At 41.2% G+C, this 27,454-nt stretch overlaps 1 protein-coding gene across 1 annotated transcript; it reads left to right on the top strand.

Moving 5' to 3' along the window:
- The first annotated feature begins 258 nt into the window (after nt 1–258).
- MACC1 (MET transcriptional regulator MACC1) lies at nt 259–26,444 on the top strand. Its single transcript, XM_069958808.1, has 5 exons — nt 259–365; nt 15,033–15,142; nt 19,542–21,586; nt 23,531–23,719; nt 25,582–26,444. The coding sequence occupies exons 2-5, from the start codon at nt 15,037–15,039 to the stop codon at nt 25,789–25,791; spliced, it is 2,550 nt and encodes an 849-aa protein (XP_069814909.1). The 5' UTR covers nt 259–365; nt 15,033–15,036; the 3' UTR covers nt 25,792–26,444.
- The last annotated feature ends 1,010 nt before the right edge of the window (nt 26,445–27,454 follow it).

The raw sequence follows: 27,454 nt of genomic DNA, 5'->3' as shown, positions 1-27,454 counted from the left end.
AAACGTGACACTTTACAAATATAAGATTTCACTTTTTTTTTCCTGGTACCTCCTTTGACCGAAACTCCCTCTTTGGTTTCAGGTATGAAGACAGGTTGACAGGAGTGAATTCTGGGTAGTGAGTTCTCCTCCTTGTCACAGAGAATAGATTTGAACAAAGAAAAAACTTCAAGTCCCAGCAGCCTTTGCGCTTTGGTATGTCAGCCTGCAGGGATAGGGTAAGGTGTGTCGGAGTTTGCCTAGTCTTGCTCAACAAGGTAATCATTACTCTGAAGTTAGCTGCTTGACTAGGTAAACAAACAGGAGTAATTGAGCATGAGACGAACACCATGAATCTCTTCATCTGAGCTGTACCTCTATGCAAGGTAAGATTGCTTCCTTATGCTTCTATATTCTCAGAAAAAATATACAGTTTATGGACAATTCTTCACTTATGTTCTATAGAGCTTAATGTATACATTCATAATGTATATTAGTCTGAGCTAAGAGTAAAGGGCGACTATGTAGAGGAGACTAGAGAGGCAGATGTACAGGTCTGTCGCTTACATCTAGGACTACTACAATAGTTCCGATTCTCTCATTCAATACTTTTGGATTTGGTCCTAGTAAATATTAAAGTGTGATATAGAATGTTGATGTGACTTTATAGTCAGTTGTACAATGTACAATAAATTATATTCTTACTGTCATAAAAAAAATGTTTTAAATGTTATAGAGATGTATCAAAAGTTTTGATCAGTTGGGGTCTAGGCACTGAGACCCTTGACAATTGCTAGAACGAGTGGGGAAAGGTGCGCAACTAAGTGCTTTTCTCCCCATTTCTCTCTTCTCAGCAGAAGATGTGTCCCGCAGACTTTATACAGCGTGGAGAGAGGTGTGGAGAGAAGTGCTTGATTGAGTACTGGATACTCCTCATTGATTCTTCTAGCAATTGGTGGGGGGACCCGTGCTAAAACCCTGATTAATTCAATCGACTGACATGTTTCTATGATGTGAATTTTTTTTTAAATGGCAGGGTTATTAACAATTTTAACAATAATATTTTAACAATGTATTTCAATTGTAAAAAAATGGTGCCCATACGGACTAATAGAAAGTCTGTCAAACCCACCAACTTCAGTAGGACCATCCATCTGGCTAATGTGTATTGGGACCACCCAGTTCTTTCACTCAAACTAGGGGGAGAAAACAATTGGACATTTTGTATTTCAACTTCCCGACCCTATTGTTCTCAGAGGAAAGGTGCTGCCAGGGAAATCTGGCAACAACTTACCCCATTGAGAACACATGAAATGTTGGCCAAGTAGGATGGAGGTCAAGTGCGTGGAGGGAGAGGGAGTGATAACTGGCAGCTATTAAAGGTGTATGGCCACCTTATGAGAAAACTTTGCAACCTTTTACCAAAGATGTTCACCACTCATCTACATAGCCATGTTGAAAGGTTTAGTTGAAGGGACAATAAAACTGGTTAACTGCACAAAGCTCAAATTTCCCCAATTAACCGGCAGTCATAAATGGACAGATAAAGGAACCTGTTGATTTCCCTCAGTGCTTTGAAATATGGAGACATTGCATATGGTGTATAACAAGCTATGGTCACTGACCAGGCCATGACTGCTTCATCCCTTCTTTGCTCCCAGCACAGTACCAGTCCAGCTTTCATATGCATGGAGTCAAGTGAGACTGACTAAAAAATTTTGACATATAACCCAGTTGGCCCGGGCTCTGACATGGAAATGAGTTCCAAAATTTGCTTTATTTCACATCCATTGCTTATTTAGATTTTAAAAGTTATAATGGCAGTGCCCATTTAAGTTGGCCACAATCAAAAGGTCTTCATTAGAGACAATTTTGATGGGGTCACTCGTAAATCTCATGACTATATGTCTGTGTTCAGGCATTATTGACATATCTGACTTTTTGGTTAAAATAAATGTAGGTGGATAATCCTCTAGGATATATTTATAGTTGACAACTTGCTACATAATATGGAGAAGCATGGTGGCTCAGTGGTTAGCACTGTTGTCTTGCAGCACTAGGGGTTTGAGTTTGATTTGACCATAGACGACATCTGCACTATTCATAGAGAATTCCAGGCAGGGGTTTTTTTTTTCAAAATTGCCGGGGAGGGGTGGGAGAAAACAGCATGCACTTACCTCCCCGGCTTCAGGGCCAAAAGCATCTTTTAGACATGCTCTGTGACTTGTGCAGAGGTTTTTCCTTAGAGAGGGGAAGGCTAAGCTGTGAGCTTCAGCTACTGTGTATGGTGTGTTATCTATACACTGATCTCATCTTTTACTTTAACCATGTCTTTGATTATAGTAAATAAAGAGGTGATATGGGGACATACAATTGCTAGGAAGTGACCTGTACTGAACACAAGTGTGAAAATTTTAGGATTATTTTTCTATATAGACAGTAAAAGGGAAAATTAGAAAAAAACATCACCAAAAGTTCTTAAAAAAATATTTGTAATATGAAAACTTGATTTAAACAATAGGTAATTTTCTGATGACGCATTTGTTCTCACTGGTATTATACACTAGTGGGTAATATTACTCAGTGATTGACAGCCTCATCTGTATGCATGCTCATACATGGAAAGCTATCAATCACTGAGAGTAAGAGGATTCAAATCAATAAAATATAAATTGGATATACAGTACCAGCTATATATCAATCTGTTTAGCTACTCCTCTCTAAAACATGCTGTCCAGAGATAATCAAAGTTTGCTTTTTAGGGGAATGTATTATCAGAAAATGACCTATTGTTTAAATTTTTAGTTTTTATGTTAAACATTGTATGTTTTCATTTTACTATGTATAATATAAAATAATCCAGAAATATTGCAGTTTTTATTCTGACCACCAAACAGAATAATAAGCTGACACCTTTTATTCTGTACAAAAAAAAATTTCAGCTGTATTCTTGTTCTCATCACAGGCACAAGAGTACAATGCAATGTGCCACCATTATATAGAGAACACCTAGCTGATGTTTAATGCTCCTGCCATGGAGTGATCTCTTCACAGAATATACCTATAAACCTCTTCTGTTTACGTGAATAGGGTCCGCTCCAGACTATTGTTTCTGTGTTTATAGGGCTTACTGTAAAGCATATCTGTTAGGAGCCGGCACGTGACACTCTCTGCATTGCAGGAGTACACAGCCGGCTCTGTGGATGCATCAACGGCATCCCTGCTGACCGACCCGGCCGGTAGTTAGGGGCATTCCAGCGGCGTCCTTAGATTCACACGCGGACGGTGAAATCGGCCTGTGCATAGAATGGAGTCTATGGCACGGGTAGAGATGCATGCCTGTGTGAGCGGGGGCGAGCAGCGGAATCCACGGTGCGTTATCCGCCCAGATTCCGTAGCGTACACATACCCTGAAAAATAAACTTACGTATGTAAAACATTCTTTTTAAAGAGTACCTGTCATAAAAAGAAAAAGCAAACAAGAAAACAGTTTAGATACTGTATGTCAAAGAGAACTATCATGAGAACGAGCTGAGAGACGTATATGTTAAGCATGTTCTCTCATGTCTCCATGTCATGTCACCTGGACAGACTCTGTCTATGGGTCCGTCCAGGTCTTATGGACACAGAGTGGGGAGAGGAGCACTTGGCCACACATGGCTCTCCCTGCTCGCTCTACTGATCGCACATGGTCTGAACACACAAACCCTGACTGATGAAAACATATTCCTACATTTTTTTTTTGTTACAGGTACAATTTAAGGCTAGTTTCACACCATGTAAAAACATACATACACGTTTTTACATAGTGCGAACATAGCCTAAGACTCTAACACTGATACAGCAGGACACAATTCCATGAGAGCTTCCTTGTTTTTTCCACCAGGGTAGAAATGGTGCCGCAAAGAGTCAGTCTACTACCACACTGCATCAAAACTGTGTGTATTTACAGTATATGTTGTTTTTCTACAATGAAGTGTCACTGTCATTAATTTTTATTTTTATTTTTGCAGAAATCAATAGTACAGGTGATTTTAAGAAACTTTGTAACTGGGTTTATTAGCCAAAAATTTTTATCATGAAAAAGCAGTTTGAAGCTTCCCCCCCCCCCCCCCCGTCTTTATTGTTGCCTATGGAAGAGAGAAGATGAGGCTCCAAAACAGGACAACAAAGAGCTAATTTAAAGCTACATCACCAGGCTCTCTCCTCTGATGTCAACACTGACCTCTCTGACCTCGGAATAGAGCTTTCAGCGGGCTCCCTGTGGTGTAATCCTTTGTTCTCTGCTCTCTGCTGCCGACTAATCTCACTCGTCTCTACTCCCCCCTCCCCTCTCCATAGCACAGACAGGGTCCGACTGATTGACATTTCCTGATTGTCAGCAGTAGATGACAGAAAGGAGAGAAGGGGGGGACCTGGGGAAAGTATTTTAAATGCAGATAATGGCATATTTGCCTAATAAACCCAATTACAAAGTTTCTTAAAAGTGCCTGGACTATTGATTTCTGCAAAAAAAAAGTTAATGACAGTGACACTCTAAGTTTTCAAGTATAATCGTGGGAAAAACTTTGTGTATTCATGTGCTGCGGTGCAATACTGGTGTGGAGCCACATAAAGTACCCGTAACTATATTTATACACGTGCTCCACTCTTTTATAGGACAAGGGTTAAAGGGCAGGTTTTATTTAGTTACTTGAGGTTGAGTCTTCGAGCACATTGATGTCCTTTTGTGTCACTCCTTACTTGAGGTCATTGTGTTTGTTTTTTTTTACCTATATCTGATGCAGAGACCACACCTGTGTGTACAAGTCTTTGACTCATGAAAATATGTCCCCCAGCAGGAAATGGCGGAATATTTTAATCCTCGAAAAATGTTCACATAGACGTCTAGTTTATATTCCAACTTGCACATTTTTACTGCATTTAGAGGTTTCTCAACCGAACGAAGCAAATTATATTTAGAATATGAATGGCTGCTAATAGGAACACTGCTGACTTTTTTCTTTTGCTCCCGCAGCAGTATGGAGAGATACAATGCTGACTGTAAAACGTAGGCTCGTGTGTGGTGTATTTATAGCCATTCCTTAATATTAATCTTTTCGGTGAATTGTTCCCTATGCAGGAGGCTAATAGTGGAGGAAAATCTGAAAGAAATCCAATTCTTGGTGATTGTTCTGCCAGGCTCCATCTACAGTCTGTAGGCACTGTTTATGGCGCATGTAGTCTGCCAGTGAGGGGGTAGGGAGAAAAACATTGCTTCTTATAGGGACCATTGCTTTAACCTAAATGGATATTGATTATGTTTGGCCACAGCTTATACATGGCAGAATGAACCAATGATGGTAGAAAATGCCCATAAATCAGTTGTCGTACTGGAGGTTGCAGACAAATGGGCTAATAATGATTATTCTATCCACACATCTGCCTGGGCAACTCAGGAACACAAACATATGTCAGGGTATTGAGCTTTATCATTGTCTTAGTCAGGTTTTTAATAATTCACTTTGCCGTGACTATGAAAGGGACATATTGCTGAGCTTGCATGTTGTGATGAACAGACTTATCCTTGGGATTGCAGCGGTGCATACAAGTGTGAACCGTTCTGTATATTATATCATGTTAATAGTGAGAGTATTAGGCCTAATCTACAGAGAGCAAAATGGAAACCCCTCCTTTCATAAATTAGAATATCAATTTTTGTTATACCATCCTCAAATATGATTCTCTGTTTGAATATCTATTGATGTTCTTCCTCCGGGATACAAGTGCTGAGTATTTATTGAGGAATAAAAGGAGAAGTCTGGCCAACATTTTTATTAAAGTATTGTATTGCCCCCAAAAGTTATACAAATCACCAATATACACTTATTACGGGAAATGCTTATAAAGTGCTTTTTTCCCTGCACTTACTACTACATCAAGGCTTCACTTCCTGGATAACATGGTGATGTCACGACCCGACTCCCAGAGCTGTGCGGGCTGTGACTGCTGGAGAGGATAATGGCAGGGGGATGCTCAGTGTCCCTCCAGTGCCCTGTGTCCCTCAGTGTCTCCCTGCCATCATCCTCTCCAGCAGCCACAGCCCGCACAGCTCTGGGAGTCGGGTCGTGACATCACCATTTTATCCAGGAAGTGAAGCCTTGATGCAGTAAGTGCAGGGAAAAAAGCACTTTATAAACATTTTCCATAATAAGTGTGTACTGGTAATTTGTATAACATTTGGGGGGCAATACAATACTTTAATAAAAATTTTACTTTAAGAAATCTATTTTACCTGATATCTGTGTTATTTGACAGAAAATCTTCAGTCTACAGGTTCTTTTGCATTGTGCCATTTTTCACATTTGATTTGGTATGTTTCCCGCCTTTGCTTTTGGATTGTTTCCTGTGCCAACCTTTCTCTGTCTTTTGTGTTGCATCACCTCTTATAGACCTACAGTATGCTTCAGCTTATCATCATTCTTGGTACCTAAGGGTCTTTTCACACGTCATTATATTTTTTACTCCCCAAATTTGAGTCGGCTATTTTTCATTAGCCATCTGTATTGAATCCATAGTGCATCCGTATTTTTTGCTGATCGGCAAAAATAAAAAAGTGTGGTTAATTTAGGGCAAGGACTGCAGGGACATCGCTGTTGATGTCTATGCAGCCCTTGTTAAATGATTATCTTGCCATGTAATAGGATTAGTAAACGAGCGCCGATCTAGCACTAATTTACGTTATTGATTTGGCCATCTAATAATCTTGTTCCTTTCTAATGACCCGACAGCTATTGGCCTCTACAGTCATGTAACACTGGGCACAACAACATCAGAAAGCAGAAGGCACTATCCCTTTAAATACAAACCATTTATCCTGGTTTGCATACATCAGTTTAAGGCTTTTTAAAATTCCATAGCACAGAATATGGACGCCATGGCAGTGTCATCTGTAAGATCAGGCTTAGTAGTACTTAGTATCCAAAAGCCCTTAAATCCATTAAGGTCTATATGTGAGCTTTCCGGTTGTACTTGTTTGAAAGCATTATACTATTTTTTATTTATTTTTTTTACTGAAAATGTATTTTACACCACTTTGTGGGTAAAAAAAATGTCTGTTGAAAGTTAAAAAAAAAAATATTTATGTAATCGGCAATTCATATATTTTATCTACCCTGTTGGATATACCACAGAAGGATCTAACCTACGGATACTGTATGTTCCTATTGCGCATAGGGCACTGAAGATGAAGGTAGGTTTTCTTACCTTCATCCTCAGTTCCTGTGATATTGGGAGTTTACCCCTTTGCTAATTAGGCGTTTTGGTGCACTGGGGGCAGGACCACCAACCCCAGTGCTCTGATCCACCCCAGCTGGCCCACTCTACTGATATACTTTAGAACGGGGTTAAGGCAGATCACTGGTGGCAGTAGTCACCCCCCCAGTACACAAAAAAGAATTATAAGCATAGGAACTAAACTCCTAATATCACAGAAACAGCAACCCGTGCCCTATAGGGATATATCAGTAGGATAGATACTTCTAACCTGCTGATAGTTGCCCTTTCAGTACACTTGCAGAATGACTATTCCATTAGTATATACCTATATGTATTCACAAAAATTATAATGCAGAAGAGTGAATTGTAATGCCATTGTGAAGGTGAAATCTCATGACGTTGACTGCAATCCTTATAAGTGTATATTGTGAAGCTGCAGGTGTTTTTCTTTAGAGTTTATGTATGTTATTTCTAGAGACAATATAAGTGCGCACTACACTGCTGCATATACCCTGCACCTGCTATTATACAAGAACGTATGTTAGCTCAAACTACATTAAAACTAAAGTCAACTACTTCTTTATGGAAGCTTGCCCTTATCTTCTATTTAATTGTACTGAGAAATGTGACGTATGACTTCCATATGGTGTTGTTCTGTGGACATGGGAGGTGCACGCTTTGTTTGTTATACTATTAAAATAGAAAACTTAAAGCGACTCTGTACCCACAATCTGACCCCCCCCAAACCACTTGTACCTTCGGATAGCTGCTTTTAATCCAAGATCTGTCCTGCGATCCGTTTGGCAGATGATACAGTGATTGTGCTAAAAACAACTTTTAGACTTACAGCCCCATGCCCTACGGGCGTGGCTTACAATATCTGTGCCCTAACTTTGAACCACCCCTCCTCCCAACCCTCCTCATCATTAGGAATGCCACTGGAACATTTTCTCCATGCTGAACATTTGCACAGGTGTCTTAACGATCCAGCCCATGTGCCGGGCTGACACAGCTGACGAATAGGAGGCAATCTGCCTGGAGCATTCCTAATGATAAGGAGGGCGGGGAGGAGGGACAGAGAGGTTGTGCCAGCCTAATGCACACAACACAACCTAGGCCACACCCGTGGGACACGGGGCTGCCAGTTTTAAAGTTGTTTTTTAGGACAATAACTGCATCACCTGCCGAATGGACTGCAGGACAGATCTTAGATTAAAAGCAGTTATCCGAAGGTACAAGCGGTTTGGGGGGGGGGGGGGGGGGGTCAGATTGTGGGTACAGAGTCACTTTAAACAGGAACAGTTAGCTGTGTTTTGTAAATCTGGAAACATTTTCTGTTGTTTAATGAAAAGTACAGGAAATACCATTGACATAAAGGACACATGCCACAAACAAATACATATCACTCAGATAGAGGACTTGCAGCATAGACACAGTACTCCCATATAGGATATGTGCTCGATATGTGGCACTCCCGAGACAAGAGTGGCAGCCCGCTGACTGACTGAGACAGGCCGAGCGGGCTTGATAGGCCCTATTACACAAAGCGATTATCGACAACATTTGGGTGATTTCTGGCCACTAGGGCAATAATCGCTTTGTGTAATAAAAGGCAGTGATCAGCCGATATGCACGATGGTGATCGTTGTCTTTAAATGTCTTTCAACATGTTGAAAGACTAACGACTAGGATAGCAAAGTTCTGCTGCCCTTGTTCCGTGTAACAGGAGCGGTGGCAGTAGACCTCCACTGTCTCCTATGGGCTCCCCGGACGATCTAAAGATTGTCTGGGGAACCCCTCCCGTAGCTCCCCACGGCCCTCCCGGACTCACCTGCTTGCTGTCAGTGCGTGTAATATCACTGGCAGCAAGCGGGGAATAAGGAGCTCGCTTGCTCTCGCTGATCGGCCTGTGTAATAGGGGCTTAACTTCCTTCATGGGAGTGATAGCCCTCTCAATGGCAGTGCCGCTTTCCAGTTTCAGTCAGTGATTGCCTGAGTGGGCTGGAGGCGGCTGCGGGGAACACTGGAGACCGCTGAAGGAGGACAAGGGGGGAGCGCGGACAGGTAAGTAGAAATTAGTAAACTTGCTGAGCCACACTAAAACAGCTAAATGCTAATAGTTTTTGTGAGGTTTAGGGATAAACCTAAACTTTGCTTCAAAGTTTGGCGAGCCTATCAAACCGAACACCCCTTTAATATGCCATGTGAATGGATCCCTATAGATGAGTCGTGTGCTGGGAGCTTTCTTGCCTAACATAGTCCATAAACAGAAATGACACGGTTTAGACTCATTGAAGACAGGGACCGACATGACTAATGGACATCTCTTAATAGAATTGTGCAATATGTTGGTGCTATAGAAACAACAAGAAATAATGCACTGCCAAAATCAATTCTCTACGTTTGCGTTTTGGTAATCTTTTAAGAGCATCTGGTTGTTCATCTTTCCAACTGTGGTCTATGGAGCAGGAAACCAGGTAAGTTGCTTTGCTCATCTCTAGCCATGACGCACTGATAGATTCCCCCCCATTTAAAACATCAATATCCATATTCTCAAAGTACCAGTAGCTGCTCTGTAGGGTTGCGGTTGCTTTGTAACTAAAGGCGCATGTTACGCCAATAAGCATCATGGCCTCTATTGATTACATCACTAAATAATACAATATAAATAATAAATGTGTTAAATTGTGTATGAAGAAGTGAAATGAGCGAGAACTAAGGAGTAAAAACATAGCTGGGCGCTGGATGCACTAATTATAGATACGAAAGCTGACGTGGGCCCCATGTGCAGTTTCTGTAGGAAATACAGGATCCCTATGTATATATTTATATCCCTAAACATCATATTAGAACAGAGACGTTAGAAATCTGACCGTGTAAATTCCGTTCACAGCACATTTACAAGGAGTCCTAAACTGTATGTATCTCTGAGGACTCAATAAACTTCTAAGTAATATTCATGAATTATGCAGCTAAGATGGAAAGAGTCATTCTACTTCACTAAATGCTTTGATGAACGTCACTCGCCTCGGGCCGAACTGACATTCAAACAAAATGTTTGTCTCTAAGAAATCCGTGCTGCATAATGCATAGCAGTGTACCAGGCGCTGTACTCATCAAGGCCTTACTTTCCCTACAGTACATCCCTCACCTTGAGTATTAGGTTAATGGCTTACATAGTATTACATGCAGTCATTCCACAAAAACAATGGAGGGTGTGTACCCTGATATCACTTGTAACCATGCAAAATACAGTACAAGGTATAAATGTAATCTTTATAGCAGTGGCAGGACAAGCTCTTGTTGTGCCTATTGGGAGGATTTTACAGTTCAGCATAAACAATAATTTTATAGCACACCATACACACCACTCTTCACCTTTAATCCCTAATATTTTGTATACTATACTCTGCATTTCTCTGCAATACTTTGCAAATTTGCATTTAATTCTTAAAGGGACAGTCCAATATCTAGAATTCCCTTTGCCAAGTAAAGTGCATATAGACCCCCATCCCTAGTGTAAAGCCCCTATTACACAGGGCGATCTCCGGGAGGAAGCGAGCACCAACCTGTCAGGTCAGCACTTGCTTGCTGCTCGTTAGATGCGCCAACAGTGAGCGAGTAAGTTTGTGTGTGTGTGGTCTCCATGGATGATCTCTAGATTGGCTGGGGAGCCAAAGGAGATTGTGGCGGTCTGTTGCAGCTGCTCCAATTGCATGTAGAGATGGCAGTAGATTTTTGCCTTGTTCCTTATTTGTCTTTCAACATGTTGAAAGACATTAAAAGACAATGATTAGCCTTTTATGAACCAAAGCGATTATCAGCCGTGTTGGCTGATAATTGGCCAAACATGGCCAATAATCGCTTTGTGTAATAGGGCCTTAAAGGGGTTGTCCAGTGTGCGGGCACTTTTTTGGGGGGACCGGGGAGGAGGTGGCTGAAATAAAAGACGTTCACTCACCTCCCCGGTTCCAGCGGCGGCTCACTCATCGCGGTGCTCCGGTCCCTGGTTCCCGGCCGCTTCCGGGTGTCGGACGCCGCCCGAGACGCTACGTCTCAGGGCCGCTCAGCCACTCAGTGAAGGAGGAGGGATCTGAGCGGACTTCACACGGATCCCGCCTCCTTCACTGAGTGGCTGAGCGGCCCTGAGACGTAGCGTCTCGGGCGGCGTCAGACACCCAGAAGCGGCCGGGAGCCGGGGACCGGAGCGCCGCGATGAGTGAGACGCCGCTGAGGTCCCCCCAAAAAAGTGCCCCCACACTGGACAACCCCTTTAAGATACAGCTTCTAGAGCTGAGCGAACCTTAAGCATGCTCGGGTTTGTCCGAACACGAGTGTGTGGCATTTGATTACCGATAGCTGCAGAAGTTGGATAAAGCCTTAGGGAGTGCTGGAAAACATGGATACAGCCTATGACTATATCCATATTTTCCAAGCATTTTTAGGTCTGCATCCAACTTCTTCAGCCACAACTAATCAAATGGTGCACGTTTATGTTCGGACAAACCCGAGCATGCTTGAGGTTCGCTCTTCTCTACTAGCTGCAATGTTGCAATAAGGTAAGGTCAACCCCTGTGCTAAAATTGTCTTTTCCTGTTCTTGTTCTTTTAGTAAAAATATATTATTAGTAGAGATGCCAGAATCTTCTAGGAACCTGACTTTCAGATTCATATCTGCTCCGATTTGTTATAGCTAGTAAACACAACTAATTAAATACAATAAATTCTTTGATGACCAAATTTACCATGTAATATATCCTATTGTTATCCTTCACAATCATCTCATTCTTTGGGGATTTTTTTTTAATAAAACACATGGTTTGGGCCAGACGAAATACAATCAGTGCAATGTTTTATCATGTATCTTACATAAGGGCCCTAGATTTTAACCTTTTATCCTATGAAGGGGCTTTTATTTTTAGATCCCAAAGCAATACAGTAGCTCTTGTAGTCCTACGGTATTGACACAACCACAAAAGCAGGTTTCTACGCCTTTCTGCTAGACTGCACTGAGTCCATTGAAACAAGAGCTACCATTGTGGTGAATGTCTGAAGAGGCTTTAACCAGATATCTGTTGCTTCATACATTCCATTATTTCTCATTACAATGATTGAGGGCCGTATTAGTGGATAATGTATGAACCTGATGGAGAATTACACTAAATGTTGTCAAACAGCAGCTGATGGTAACTGCTTTGTACCTGATGTATTTGTCCCCTTATGGAGAAAAATGGAGCTGGTGAGGACAGGTGACATGAGTATAAGAAAGATGTGTACATGAGAATTCTAAAACTGGAGTTTCGTGATTTTCTGCATCCTGTCTTGTAACATGACAGCTGCAGGGTGTGTACTTGTGATTCTGTAAGCCTGCACTTAACAGTGACTCCACGTTACAGCTCGCCACTTGTGTTTGGTGTCTATATAGTGCAAACTAATAATTACCAGCCTGGAAGTTGATGGTGGATTTGTATTGTTATCTTCCTCAAAGATAAATTACTGGACTAATCTGGTTTTAAGCAATCCACAGACACACCATAGCTGTAATACCACATGCACTTGGCACAACCTTGTGCATGTGCAGTTATTGGGGGCAAACAAAGTCCCAGAGGCTCAGTCCTCTGTGTATTGTTTGTAGTGGCTTTATATACCTCTGTATTATGGATCCAAGGAATACTAATTCTCCTCAAAGTGTACCTGTCATTATAAAAAAAAAACAAAAAAACAAAAAACCTTTGGCATCTCATAAAGCCACAATGCAAAACAATGGCCAGCCCTTCAACACCTTAGTTCAGACTATGCTGTTTGCACACCGTTGTGGCTAAAATACAGACAAAAACAGCAACCTGCAAGTGCCACAGCAACCTGCAAGTGCCAGGACTTACCATGCATACTCCTCTTAGTGTACACACAATAAAAACCTGTTCTAAAGATTTAAAAAAAATGAGGTTCTTCTTAGCAAACTATTTGACCAGCATGCACCATTTCACCACGCCAAGGTGCCCTCAGAGAGATAGTCCTACCCGAGCAATGGCTCACATTAAGCCTACAAACAGGGCATGAAGGATCCAACTAATCTTTGTTTAAAACACTCACTGGACATGGGTGGAGTGCCAGCCAAACCGAGGTAGCCACACACCCCACATATAACACAAAAAGTAAAAAAAAAATGGCCAGCACTCCAACACCTTAGTTCACACGATGCAGTTTGCACGCTGCTGTGGCTAAAATACAGACAAAAACTGTAGGAACAACCACAGACCTCCCAACCTTCCGGACGGCCAAAGACTTTCCTTGACATGTCATAGAGACATGTCAAAAGTTTTGATCATTCTGGGTCTGAGAGTTTAGACCCGTACCGATAGCAAGAACACACAGACCCGGACTAATCAAAACTTTTGACATGTTTCTGTGACATGACAAAAGTTTTTTTATGTTGACAGGAACACTTTAAGTGGAGCCTGTCGTAAAGATGTGTAGAGACTTTCAGGCCATTCCTGCTCCACTGGGAACTCTGATTAGGGAAATTCTCTTTTCTGTTGTATAACATATGACTTTTAGCTATACAGATGTACAATAGAGCCCACTGAATTCTGTAATTGCCCTGTTAGGGTATGTTCACTTGAGCAAAAGTGATGCCTGGGTAAAGTACTGCTCCACAGATTTCTGTGAGTCATTGGAGGAGGGACAGCTTCTGGAGTGAAATATTTGCTCATCTTTAGTCACTTTGTTTTTGCATAGCACCCACCTCCCAGTGAAGTCAATGGAAGCAGAGTTTTCTAAAAGGACACTGTGTGGTTTTCTACATGGAAATTAGGTGGTTACCATGTCAAAAGCCATACAGGTTTTACCCATGTGAACATACCCTTATGGTTCTAGAAATAATACAGGATGTTGTGTGCGTGAGCTCTGAGCTGAACTATCGATCACCTGTCAACCGTCAGCCACGATTGTCCCATAAAAAGAATCAATAGCATTGTTGTGTAAGGTATTGCAATAATGTGTAAATAAAATAGAATGCTGTTTCCTGAGCCAAAGCCAGATCTATCAGGAACGAGAAATATAATTTCTTAATATTCCCCATTCATTTTAAATCTATTTCTGGCTTTGGCTCAGGAACTGAACGAAAAGTGCTGCAAAAACTTAAAAAAAAAAAAGTGTTTAAAAAAAGAAGAAAAAAAAAAAAGAATTCTGTGTATGACACCAGACTAAATCTAATTCCCTAAAACCTTTTTTCACTGTAAAAAAACCCCTGTAATAATGTTGTGTAGAGAGGTGAATCACATTATAGCTTTCCTTTCTTATAATGCACTTGAAAGATGAAAGCTGTGCTGTAATTTCTTTACTTTTCCAAAAACTTTTAGGATATCTTCCCACCTTATAAAAATAAGGGCAAATAATGGCCGTTGTTGCAAAGTGTAACACCTGAAATACATGTATTTAAGACACTGAACCAGTCAAGTAATCAATGTATGGAGTTAAACATGTGCAATGTTATAGTTCTACGAATCCGTTGGACATTTTTTGAAAATGAAAAATAAAAATAAATAAAATTTCAAAAATCCCCAAAAATATGTTTAATATAAAAACTTGATTTATTCAATAGGTCATTTTCTGATGACAGATTCCCTTTAAATATCAACTTCATTTCCTAGGAAGTAAAAGCGGCTGAGCAAACAAACATCTGAGCTTATTGAAGAAAGGCATATTACTGAACCCAAGGAGTATTAAAAATGTTATAGTTGGCCACAGACATGCTCAAGTGAAAACATTTATGAAATTCTGTATCTTATTTGGCAGGACAATGTCAAGACGACAACAATCTTCACGCTCCGCTGGAATTTCAAGAAGCAAATCAGAAGGAACGCTAATTGATTTGGATGGGCAAAGTGCACCTACAGGCAATCCAGGTAACATGAAGACCTCGATCTTACCTTGTTTTGCTGTATATATGTTGGCTTATAAATCCAGTATTCTTATTTGAGAAGCCTTGATTGTAACTAATCACATACAGGTGATATGGACGCATTGCATCATGGTTGCTTAACATTGATTTTGAAACATTCTCGTAGAGAAATTATTAACTTTTGAAACTTTCTACAATGTTTGCTGTCTAACATAAGAACCATCTACCATCAATCATTTACTTAACATAAGAGGTTCCTGTTTCCCAGCCAGTCTGTATAAAGACTGAACTAAATATTGGAATAAAGATACAATGAATGGAAAAGTGCCTGCAGAAATACATTAGCTTATTATTAGCTAAGGGCCTTATTCCACTGGAGCGATAATCGGCTGAAACTGCCCCATTTGGCCCGATTCGGCCGATTTTCGCTCGGTGGAATAGAGAGAACGATCAGCCGATGATCGTGTCATCGGCTGATTATTCATTTAGGTTCAGACCTAAAATCGTTCACCACCAGCGCATCGTTATGGTTGAATAGCGGTGCGCGGCGCCGACCGACGATTTCAGCAGAACCATACATTACCTGTCCGGGCGCAGGTTTTCTTCTTCCTCCCGTTCCCGCACCGCAGCTTCGAAGCGGGGCTGTCTGAACTTACAGACCGCTCAGCCAATCACTGTCCGGAAAAGCCGCGGCCAGTGATTGGCTGAGCGGTCTGTCAGTTCAGACAGCCCCGCTCCGAAGCCGATGCTGCAGCGCGGGACCGGGAGAAGAAGACCTGCGCCCGGACAGGTAATGTATGAAACAAGGGCTGCAAGGACATCTCCTGGAATAGTGTGAAGAAATGGACATGCCGGTATGTGATTATGCGGGAATGGGTTAAAGGGGTTACCCAGAGAAATAAAACCTGGCTAGTATTACAGCTCAGCTCCATTTAAGTATGAGGCTAGGCTGTAATATCACAAACAACTTGTAGACAGATGTGGCACTGTTTTTTTTTTTGTTTTTTTTTTAAGAAAAAAGCAGCCACGTTTTTACTTATTTAGGACAATCCCTTTAAAGGGGCTATCCAGGATGAGAAAAATATGGCTGCTTTTTCCAGAAACAGAACCACTCTTGTCTCTAGTTTGGGTGGAGTTTAGCAACTCAGTTCCACTCATGTGAATGAGCCCAATTGCAATACCCCTCCCAAACAAGAGTCATGCTCTTTCTGGAAGAAACTGGCCATGTTTTTCTAATTACGCAGTAAAGGAAGAGCCAGAATTTTATACAGTCACATCAATCAGCACATTCTGTATTGTCAGCTAATAATGCAGAAAGGGTGTTGAGCTCGCACTCCTGCTCAAAGAGCAAAATGTTTTACATTAGACTTTATCCAAGTCGCATAATAAAGTCTAATTTCTGTAAGTTAGTTGTTTAGACTGCCAAATTTTAGGAAGCCTTTTAAAATTGAATTTACTAATTACATCTGCCTTGATTGAAAATCTGATATGCTGAACACGAATAACATCGAGAACTTGTGTTAAACGTCTAGAAATCAAATTAGAATTTTCATTCTATAGAATTTCAAACTGCTAATGGAATTTAAAACTTAAAGGGGCCTTGTGGTTTTATGTTTTATAAATATTACTCATTGGATAATAAATAGGTATATACGTTTCTGTAGTAGGTTATACATTTCAGATTACTGTCCGCTGAATAGATATCACCCTCAATGGCCACATACACATGCATGTATTCTCAATGACAGCTACTGTCAGATGACTCTAGTGGTTGGAAATCTCCCCCCAGAATCATATAAAATAGATGGTCAACCACTTCTGCCAAATTTGGCAGGTTTTGACTGACTTTATTTTTAAATAAAATGTCTGTTACTGTTATATTAACGGCCGTTGTTATGAAAAGCCACTATTTGTCAATAAATGACGGTCATCCAAAAAAATGGCCAAGATTGGCCACAGTCAATATAGTCAGTATAGTCAATTTTTTTTTAAAAAAATAACCCCCCCCCCCCAATCCTTTGTGTAACAGTAGACCCGATAAATGATAAAAAGTATATATATACCAATCCCTGATGCCCCAGTGATCCTATTGTAGCTCCTGTTTAACTCCTTCTGTTCCCCTGCCACTGGGCTGTGCACCTGGAGGAGCATTTTCCTGCCCAGCCAATTACTGTCAGTGGCAGCGTTCACCTCAGCCAGAGATCAGCAGGTCCAACTCTGAGTGCTCATCTCGGAAGCAGACAGAAGAGACTGGGGCGGGGGCCAGAAGCAGAACAAGAGCTGCAAGTGGGACCAAGAAGAGACTGGGGTAGATAACGGCAGTGTTACCGTAATTTATTTTTTTCTTTATGTTATGTGACACTACATACAGTTTTGGCCCACACTGGAATACCAGTTTACATTTTTTTCCAAATGTAAGTAAGGATCAGGAAGTAATAAATTTCATATTCTTGTTTGAGAAATGTTTTTAAAGGGAATCAATCAGTAAAAAAAATGCCTTTAATGCTAGGGAATGGTGCTGATGCATCACCCAGCACACTTCCCAAACATGTGCATATAACCTGCGTCCCTGCCCGGCATAATCCATAAACGTACCTTCATAAACTCTGCATTCTATGTAAATGAGCCCTAACTAGTCATCTGGGTGTTGTCCTTTTCGCAAATAGTCACCGCCCCCTGGGTGTGTGCATGCATAGGACGCTCTGTACTGCGCTAATGCGCCATAATGACAATGTCACCGAGGGCAGCCTGCCTCTCGATGTCATGGTAATAGCTCTTTGAATCATGCCCAGAGGGGTGTGATTACACCGCTGACACTCCCAGAGGAGTGACAACACCCAGATGACTAGTTGGGGTTTAGAAAAGTAATTTTATGGATAACACGGGGCAGGGACACAGGGTATATGTACATATTTTGGAAGTGTGCTGGGTGATGCATCAGAACATTTCCCTAGCTTTAGAGGATTTTTTTTTACTAATTGGTTCCTTTTAAACTTAAAGTGCAACTATAAAATATTTTAACCATTCAGTTTTAGTTAGCTTAGGTCATGATAAGAATTTTTCCAATATACATTAATAACCTAAAATGAACAGTTTTTTAAATACATAAGGCTGATTAAGCCCTTATAGCCCTCTCTGGCTCTGACTTATTTCTGCATTCCTGCTGGACACGCCCCCTCCCTGCAGATCCATCCTGAGTGTATGGACTCTGACAGAAGGATCAGATAACAGCCCTGACACAGAGAGAAACATAAACAAAACCTCCTCCCCCTCCTAGCAGCACGTTCTCCCCCCTCCCCTCACAGAGGTGACTAAGCAGAGCTGAGGGTGTTGTGTGTGAGGAGTAGCGCAGGGGAAGAGCTGGAGCTGACATTATCCTACAGTGTAATGAGAGCAGATGACTGTATCTAATCCCACTGTGTGTGATACCATCTGCTGGGGCTCTGTATCTAATCTTACATTGTGATACTGTATGTTGGGGCTGTATCTAATCCTGCTATGTGTGATACATCTGCTAAGGTGCTGGTCAGTGAATGGAGGGAGGCAGCCAGGGAGATGAGGGATAGGCCACGCCCACATTCTCTCAGCCAGAAGAAAAATTCATTTATTCCTCTGAGCCAAACAACTGGTGATATCTCAGCGAGCGTACATGCTATAAACGCAGTTAAGGGCTCCTTTTAAAGGGTAACACGTGAGCTTTATATTTGATGAATTTCATTTTTGGCTACTGAAATTATAGTTACGCTTTAAATACTTTGGTATCAATTTTTCCATGACAAACATTTATCACTGGAACCCAATATGTGCCCAGAAAAGGGATTGTCTAGTCCCCATTGCAGAGAATGTCACAACTTAATACATAATTAAACACTTATGGAGATATTGGGGATATATCAGGGCATACTAGCGTAACCTTTTGCATACCTTTCATCGAAATACAGTAAGTGTTTGTCATAGGAAACCCCTTTTAATGCTTTAGAGCACACTAGAAAAACTTCTACAGATAGAACAATGAGGCATTGATTATAACATTGCCTGTACACAAGACTTCATCCTGCTTGTCCTTAATTACGGCAATGCCTCAGGGATTTTAAGTGGATCAGATACTCTCTCAGCCACTGGCGCTAGTGTGTATGAGGCTTTATAGTGTTTGTTAGGTAGAATTAAACATAGATCATCTGCTACAGCCTCTTAGGCACCAGACTTGCATGACAAATTTATCTAACAATGTGATACAACTTTATGAGAGCCATAAACCTGTAATCTTTGATTATTTGCAAAGGGATTTAAGATTTTGTTCTCTTATACATTGAGGATCTTGAATTACACTAGTAAACAATGTGTTAATAGTAAAAAAAAAATGGTGGAACATTTAATTCAACTCTTCCCTTTTTATTTCACAGAAAATTTGGGAAACAAATTGGATCTTCTCATTAACTGGTCAGACGTGTTCCAAGATCATTCTCAGAATTTTACAAAGCAAACAAACCCATTTTGGAATGGACTCTCTGAATCCAACCCTTTTCTGGATGATGTGGTTCAAGCTAACACATCAACAAATGATAGAGTGTCTATTTTAAAAGAGGACCCTTTCTTGCTCTTTAGGAATTCGGAAACAAGAAATTCATTTTCAAGTTCCGGAGATGAACTAGATATAGATCGTGTCTTGGAAAAAACACCAGCCATAAAGTCTGGAAGGTCTAAGAGTGTTTCTTATCTGGATGATTTAGGTAGCTCAGAGTCTAATGGTCATGGGATTGATGGGCAAATTCTGGCTCCAGATCTAGAGTGGCTTCAGAATGACAGAGAGGCTTACAAAATGGCTTGGTTGAGCCATAGACAGTTAACCCGGTCATGTCTTGACTTAGATGTCGTGAGCCAGAGTCCTGGATGGGGGCAGACACAAGCTTCAGACAGTCATATATTTTGCAGAATAGATCATAATGGAGGCTCTGTACAGCTTCCAGATTCAGATATAACTGTCCACGTTCCTGAAGGTCATGTTAGACCCGGTGAATTTCAGGACATCTCCTTAAAAGCTTTTCTTGATCCACCAGCCTTTCTGAACAACAACCTGTCAACTACTGTTAGTCCTCTTCTAGAAATAACATTAAGTAACATCAATACAGTAGAGGACATTTTACTGGAAATGAAAATTTCAGCTGAGGTTAAGAACGATCCATACAGTCAAGTCATGACCGATATAGCAACCTTTTATAGCTACAGCAAAGAAGGTCCATTTGAAAAAATCCCAGATGGCTACATTTACAATAACATGTTACAAATCAAGTTACCGATCCTTAGTCGTATCACGTACATTGTGAGTGCCGCACAAGCCAAGTCCGTTCAGAACCAATCCAGCAGTGTTTATGACTACATTCAGAAATCTATAACTGTAGCAGTGTATGGACCCAAGCATATACATCCAGCATTCTCTACTGTTCTAGCTGTTATGGGTCATAACTATACTCCAGAAAAACTCACAGTGGATGACATAAAAAGGCGTAGAAAAAATCTGCCACCACTTGTATTTCAACTTTGGGGGAAGCATCAGTTTGTGTTTTACCAAATGCAAGACGTACTGATTCACTTTGATACAAATGACTCTGTTTATTCTGTAAAAACAGCAGATAACAGTAATGAAATCAAACTACAGCAGCTAAAGGCGGGAAAGATCATTCGGGCTCAGTTCCCATTCTCATTAAAAGGTGGAAAAGAGGTCAGCTCATTTGTTTTTACCATTCAGGTCAAAGACAGTCAAGGCTCATCACTGATTTCGGAATTTTCGGTCAGTACCCCGAACCCTGCCCCGAAAATACATAGCACTCCAAAAAATCACACATCTAAACTAGAGAAACGCAAACAAATTTTATCTACGCCTGTCATGCCATTGAGGAACACTATGAAATATCCAAAGTTCCAGGATAAAACGCTGAAGTTGCTCAACTTTGCCGTAACTTTAAAAACTGTCCTGAGGCAACAGAAGATTGACTACTTCTTGGAATATTTTAAAGGGGACACAATTGCGCTTCTTGGGGAGGATAAAATTAAGGCCATTGGACAGACCAAGGTTAAAGAGTGGTATGTGGGTGTTTTAAGAGGGAAGGTTGGCCTTGTACACTGCAAAAACGTAAAGATTATTTCCAAAGATCAAGTTATTGATTTTTCAGATGTGCACTTTACAACCAAGATGCTTTTGGAGCAGATCGCACTGCCATTTAAAAAACTGACTTACATATATTCATCTGTGCTATCAAATGTCTCCGACAAAGTCTATGACTGGAGAGCCTTAGCTGACGCCCTTGGATATTCACACTTGTCCCTTGACGATCTCAGTCACACGCTTCCCGAGAAAGAATCCGACAGAGTGTCATGTGTTGTGAAGAGGCTGAAGGAGGACTGTCATGCTGACTCCATAAAGAGGAAATTTCACTATGAGCTTATTATGGTAGGTGTTTTATTCTTAAATGGAATGTATTGCCTAGATTTTCTTATACTGATTAGTCAAATACTAGAATGTGCTAATTTTTTATGTTTTTATTTTGTGACTGTACTTTTTTTTCTTAATTTCGTCTTTTTTTTTTACATAATTATGGGGGCTACCATCTTGCCTGAGCTGTTTTAACAGCACTTAGGGACAAGCTTTACGGCAAGCCTCATGGGCATAGATGACAATAGACAGACTCTGTCCCCTTGAGATGAATGTTAAACATTACTAGAATACTCTGTGACCTTTGAGGAGGTCATTCCACAGGAAGCTGCTTTTGTCTTCTCTATCCACTGGTGTCACCAGATACCGTAATGCTGTACAGATCACTTTACAGTAGCCTCCTCTTATCACCAGACAGGTAGCCTCCTCTTATCACCAGAAAGGAACTCTCAGCTTAAGCCCCTATTACACAGGGCAATCAGAGGGATCAAGCGACAACATGTTGAAAGACGTTAAAAGACAACAATCAGCCGACAACGTGCATGTCGAAAGATTGTTGCATTTTATTACACAAAGGGGGAGATTTATCAAAGGGTGTAAAATTTTGACTGGTGCAAACTGCCCACAGCAACCAATCACAGCTCAGCTTTCCTTTCACCAGAGCTGGAAGCTGAGCTGTGATTGGTTGCAGTGGGCAGTATGCACCAGTCTAAATTTTACACCCTTTGATAAATCTCCCCCAAAGTGATTATTGGCTGTAATGGCCTAGTGATGAGACTGAACACTGCAAGATGTCAGGTTTATTTTATAATATAGATATTAAAATTAAAAATTAGGAAAACATCACCAAAAATTCTTAAAACATATTTTTAACATAAAACCTTGGGGGAGATTAATATAAGGGAATAAAATATACACTGTAAACTGCTTATAGCAACCAATCACAGCTCAGCTTTTAGTTTTGGTAAAATAAAAGAGGAGCTGACATTGGTTGCTGTGGGCAGTTTACACCAGTGTATATTTTACACTCTTTGATCTGGGCCTTGGTTGTTATCTCTTATGGTCCTTTTACACGGAGTGATTGTCGTTCAGTTAACAATCACATTTGAGCGATTATCTGCTTGTGTAAATAAAGGTATGGATCAACCGATCAAGCTATCGTTAATCGTGGTCTTTCAACATTTTTCGTGGATTCACCCTCATGGGGGATGGCATTAAGCGATCTTTAAAAAGTTTTTTCCAAACAATTTATCTCCTTGTCTAAATGCTGATCAGCCAACCAAATTGTTGTTTGAAAATTGTTAAAGGATCGATTAATTTATTGCTCTGTGTAAAAGGACCATAACACATTGTGTTAGATACAAGTATGAAAGTGCATACTGCATTATAACAAATGGTAAGCTGCAAGCTGTTCCTATTTTGTCATGAGTAGAGATGAGTGAACTTGACTGAAGTTCATATCCACACAAATCCGAACGACCAGCAAATAAATCCTGCTGTGATATTCAAATGCCAATGGTTCGTATCAGTGTTAAACCCAACTTTCGGCAAGCTCGCTAATCTCTCATCAGGAGTAACTTCTAATCAATAGTAGGGATGGTCCGAACCCGCCGAGGTTTGGGTTCGGCTGAACCCGAACACTCGGCATCGGATTACTGCTGTCTGCCCGCTCCGTGCAGCGGGAGGACCGCCTGGAAAACTGGGATACAGCCTATGGCTATGGCTGTATCCCATTTTTCCAGGCGGTCCTCCCGCTGGATCCGCCCGCTGCGCGGAGCGGGCAGACAGCGGTGATCATTGCGGATGGTTCGGGTTTGTACGAACTCCGTACGAACTCGGTTCCCTAATCAATAGATAATAATAATCATCCATGGTATATACAATAAATACATATACTGTATATGGTTTATATGTTGCATTTTAGCAAAAACAAAAATTTTCCTTTTTATAAACCTTGCTTAGGGTCTATTGAAGATTGACTGTCAAAGTGTAGTAGCTCGTCTTACACAAGACACGGTTATCCTAACTTCTGCCGTACAGCTCGGTATACGCTGGAGAGAGCTTGCTGAGAAACTAGCCAGACTTACAAAGCAACAGATTGAGGCCTATGAGATTCCTCACCAGGGAAAGAGCGGAGAAGTCAACCTGCAGGTATCTAACAAATCCGTCTTTCTGTTCTAGGTTTAAAAAATAACCGACAAACTCAGTAAAAGTTTTTCTATGATTCTATAGAAGGAGTATATGTACATATATATCAGGATTATGCTGACCGACTCTCTTTAACTCAAAAATATGCTACCCTGTTTAGCAAAATACTATTTTTCTCTGGTGTCGAGTATATAATAATAAAAATAATAATAATATAAATTTTTCTGATGTGTTGGGTTAAAGTGAATTTGCCAACATTTACAATCTGAACAGCTAACTGGCTTGGCATATACATGGCAGGCCTGCGGGCCTTCAGAAAGGCTATTGACTACCAAGAATACCGATCAGCAGCAAGTGATTTTGTTGCTGGACTGCCAATAGGTAAGTGACAGCTCCCACCGGTTACATGCTGCTGTCAGATAACGGGTAAATGGCATGTCCAGAGAGCAAGAAAGATTCTACCTTTTCTTCTATCCTGCGCTCTACTTTGTCTGTTTGCCCGCCCGTGCTAATACTTCTGCAGATGAGAGGGGGCATGGAAGCATGTTTTGGGCAGTGATCACTTAGCTGCACAATGTTGTTTCAGGCGGCTATTGGACATTGCATGCAAGCAGGGTTTAAAGGAAGTGGAGTGCACCTTACCTGCTCTCCGGATATCCCTTTCAAAAAAATCCAGTCAAAATGAAAACTCTGCTGAAGGCAGGGGTGCAGAAACATAATAAAGAATGTATATTTACCCAGCAATGCAGTGTCACCAGCTCCAACTGAGCTCCAGTTTCTCCCGGATTCCTAGTACATCAAGACCTGGAAGAAAGTACCTGCTCAACCAATCAGTGACTGCAGCAGTGTCCCGGGCAGATATTCCTGAGCTGTGGCAGGAGCAGGAGGAGCAGTGCAGGGGTCTGGGAGCAGTGATGCAGTACTAAGGGGCATGGGAATTGGTAAATATACACTATTATGTTCCTGCACCCCCCCTGCCTCCAGCAGATTTTTTATCTTAACCGGACCCTCCTTTAACCTCTTCCTGTCACTGCACTGTTAATTAACATCGCTGCAGCCTATGCCTGATGCTGCAGCGACGTTAATTAACTATCCAGGAGGAGCTGCACCTGTGTCATCCGCTAGCAGTGATAGCCAGGGACCCGCCGCAACTCTCAGCCCCGAAGCCGCGCTCCGGTGCTGCGAGTTAACCCTATAGTCAGCACGACCGCAGCATCTATTGGGCTCCAGACAGAGAATTCTCCCTCTACAGGGGGAGCATTCTCTCTCCAGGTCCATCTTCTCCGGTTTCCATGGCTACCATTTGGGCTCTGCGATCACTTCGCAGAGCCCCAATGGTAGCCATGGAAACCGGAAGCCTCAGGCTTCCGGTTTCCTGGCTATGGAAGCCTTGAGCTCTGCCCCCTCCCCTCTCTTCCCTGCCGCTGTTACAAGATAGTAACAGCAGCAGGGGACAAAGGAGAGGGGGCAGATCCCAAAAGCTAATGTCCAAACACGACCTGGGCATTGAGCCATCAATGATCCCAGGTCGTTAAAGCGTTAAACTACCCAGAGCAGAATATTCTCTGCACATATAGTTACAGCGGGAGCCTTGCTGTCATACTGACAGATGATCTCTCCCGATGTTGGCACTTATGCCAACCCTGATTAAAAAAAGACCTTTTGCATGGAATAGGGCCCCTGGGTGGGTTGTGTATGGCCCTTATATTCCTTATTGCCCCTTTATCTGGCTAGGATAAAGGGGCCACTTCCAAGAGAGTCATACCTACACAGACAACTCCTAGAAGGCCAGGGTACCCACTTAGACAGATCCTAGAGCACAGACAGGTCTTTCTGAGCTAATGAATCCTTGAACTCTCTTGCAGATGATGTGGAAACCTGCTTTTGACTTCCTATATACATGGGCCGCACATTATGGAGACAGTTACAGGGATGTACTGCAGGACTTACATTGTGCACTGGACAGAATGAAGTATCCGGTGACCAGGCAATGGAGAGAGCTATCTGGGGCTCTCATCTTTGTCAATTGCCTGGAAGTCTTTCGGGCCACTTCATTTTCCAAGCCTGAAGACTAAATGTAAAGTTTATTCAATTCTTATGTATCTACAGTGACAACAAGCCAGCATTTTAATATCATTTTGAACCGTTGTTGTGGCGGTCAGACCCTGATACCTTTATAAAGACCTTACTAAGTACATTCCGGAGAACTTGTGGTGCTTTTATAATATCAGTATCATTAGGTCTGTTCCTGTAGATTGGTGCCATAGCAACTCAAGCAGTGTTCTAAAATTACTGGATGACTGGTACACCAAGCCATGTATTGCCAGTGTATAGAAAGTGCTCTGACACATCGTACACAAGCTATTGACATATTTTTGTCTCTCATTTACTTACCCTACAAGCGTATTTGTACAGTAACAGGGTATACTTTAATTTTTATATTTTCTATATGTTGTTATACCTGTGAATATAAATGGAAAGCGCCCACCTCTAATATATCTAGCTCTTTCCAATGCTGTGATAATATTCTTTAAATTATATTGTTTGTATTGAATATTTATTCTGCAATTTATCATGTATAAATTATTACGTAAGTATATAGGTGACACCATCTATATAAAACTGCTGAGGCATATTACTTTTGTATTTTATACAACCATATGACTAACAGTAAGGCCCTTTCTTGTGTTAATAAAGCTTTATATGCATGTGTCATATACATATATTAGATGATTGTATAGATTTATTCAGCTAGTATTGAACTCAATAGGAGCATGGCCACAGGCCCATTGCAGTTTACCTTTATGGAGGGCTACTGCTGGTGTGGTTTAAAGGGGGCCTGGGTAAGGATTAGAAATTTTTCTTAGAATTTTTATACTAACGTTTTGAGAATATTGTTTCCAGAATGATCGTTCTTGGATGAAATATCTTTCATCTGACTATAACCTGTAAATACATCAAACATGGCTGACTTCTTTCCAAACGTCTTTCTAGACAATTCATTGGTTAGCTGAAACAACTATTTGTTCTCAGATTTCACAGGATGAATGATTGTTTTGGTTGAAATTTTTTCCATTTTTGTATCAACTTTAATCTGATATGTATGGGCACTAGAGATGAGCAAACCTCGAGCATGCTGGAGTCCAACCGAACCCGATCGTTCGGCATTTGATTAGCGGTGGCTGCTGAAGTTGGACAAAGCCCTAAGGTTGTCTGGAAAACATGGATACAGCCAATGACTATATCCATGTTTACCACATAGCCTTAGGGCTTTATCCAACTTCAGCAGCCACCGCTAATCAAATGCCGAACATTCGGGTTCGGATGGACTCCAGCATGCTCGAGGTTCGCTCATCTCTAATGGGCACCTTTTGACTATGCTCCTTTTTGAGTGCTTTTGTGGCATTTTTTTTTAATTTGGTTTTAAAAAGTACTAAACAAAGCTTTATCGTCCTGTAATAACCTATATGTTCGACATTGAGGAATACTATAAAACAAAAATTGTACTGTGCAGACTGTATAGGGCATCAGCAGTATAACCATTTAGCTACTGTAAATGTTAAGCCAAGAATATTTCAGTTCAATGCTGTGGTTTGTATTCTGTGATTTTGTACAATTTGACCAAATGTTAGTTACTTGTTCATATTTACCAGTAGATTTGCGCTGCAGGTGCTGCCTATGTGTATGTAGATGAATGAATGGTGTGTATACATTATTGGTGATCAATAGACAATGGAC

Source organism: Dendropsophus ebraccatus, chromosome 2 (genome assembly GCF_027789765.1).
Source record: "Dendropsophus ebraccatus isolate aDenEbr1 chromosome 2, aDenEbr1.pat, whole genome shotgun sequence".
NCBI classification, from domain to species: Eukaryota; Metazoa; Chordata; class Amphibia; order Anura; family Hylidae; genus Dendropsophus; species Dendropsophus ebraccatus.
This window is presented reverse-complemented; position numbering and strand designations above follow the sequence as displayed.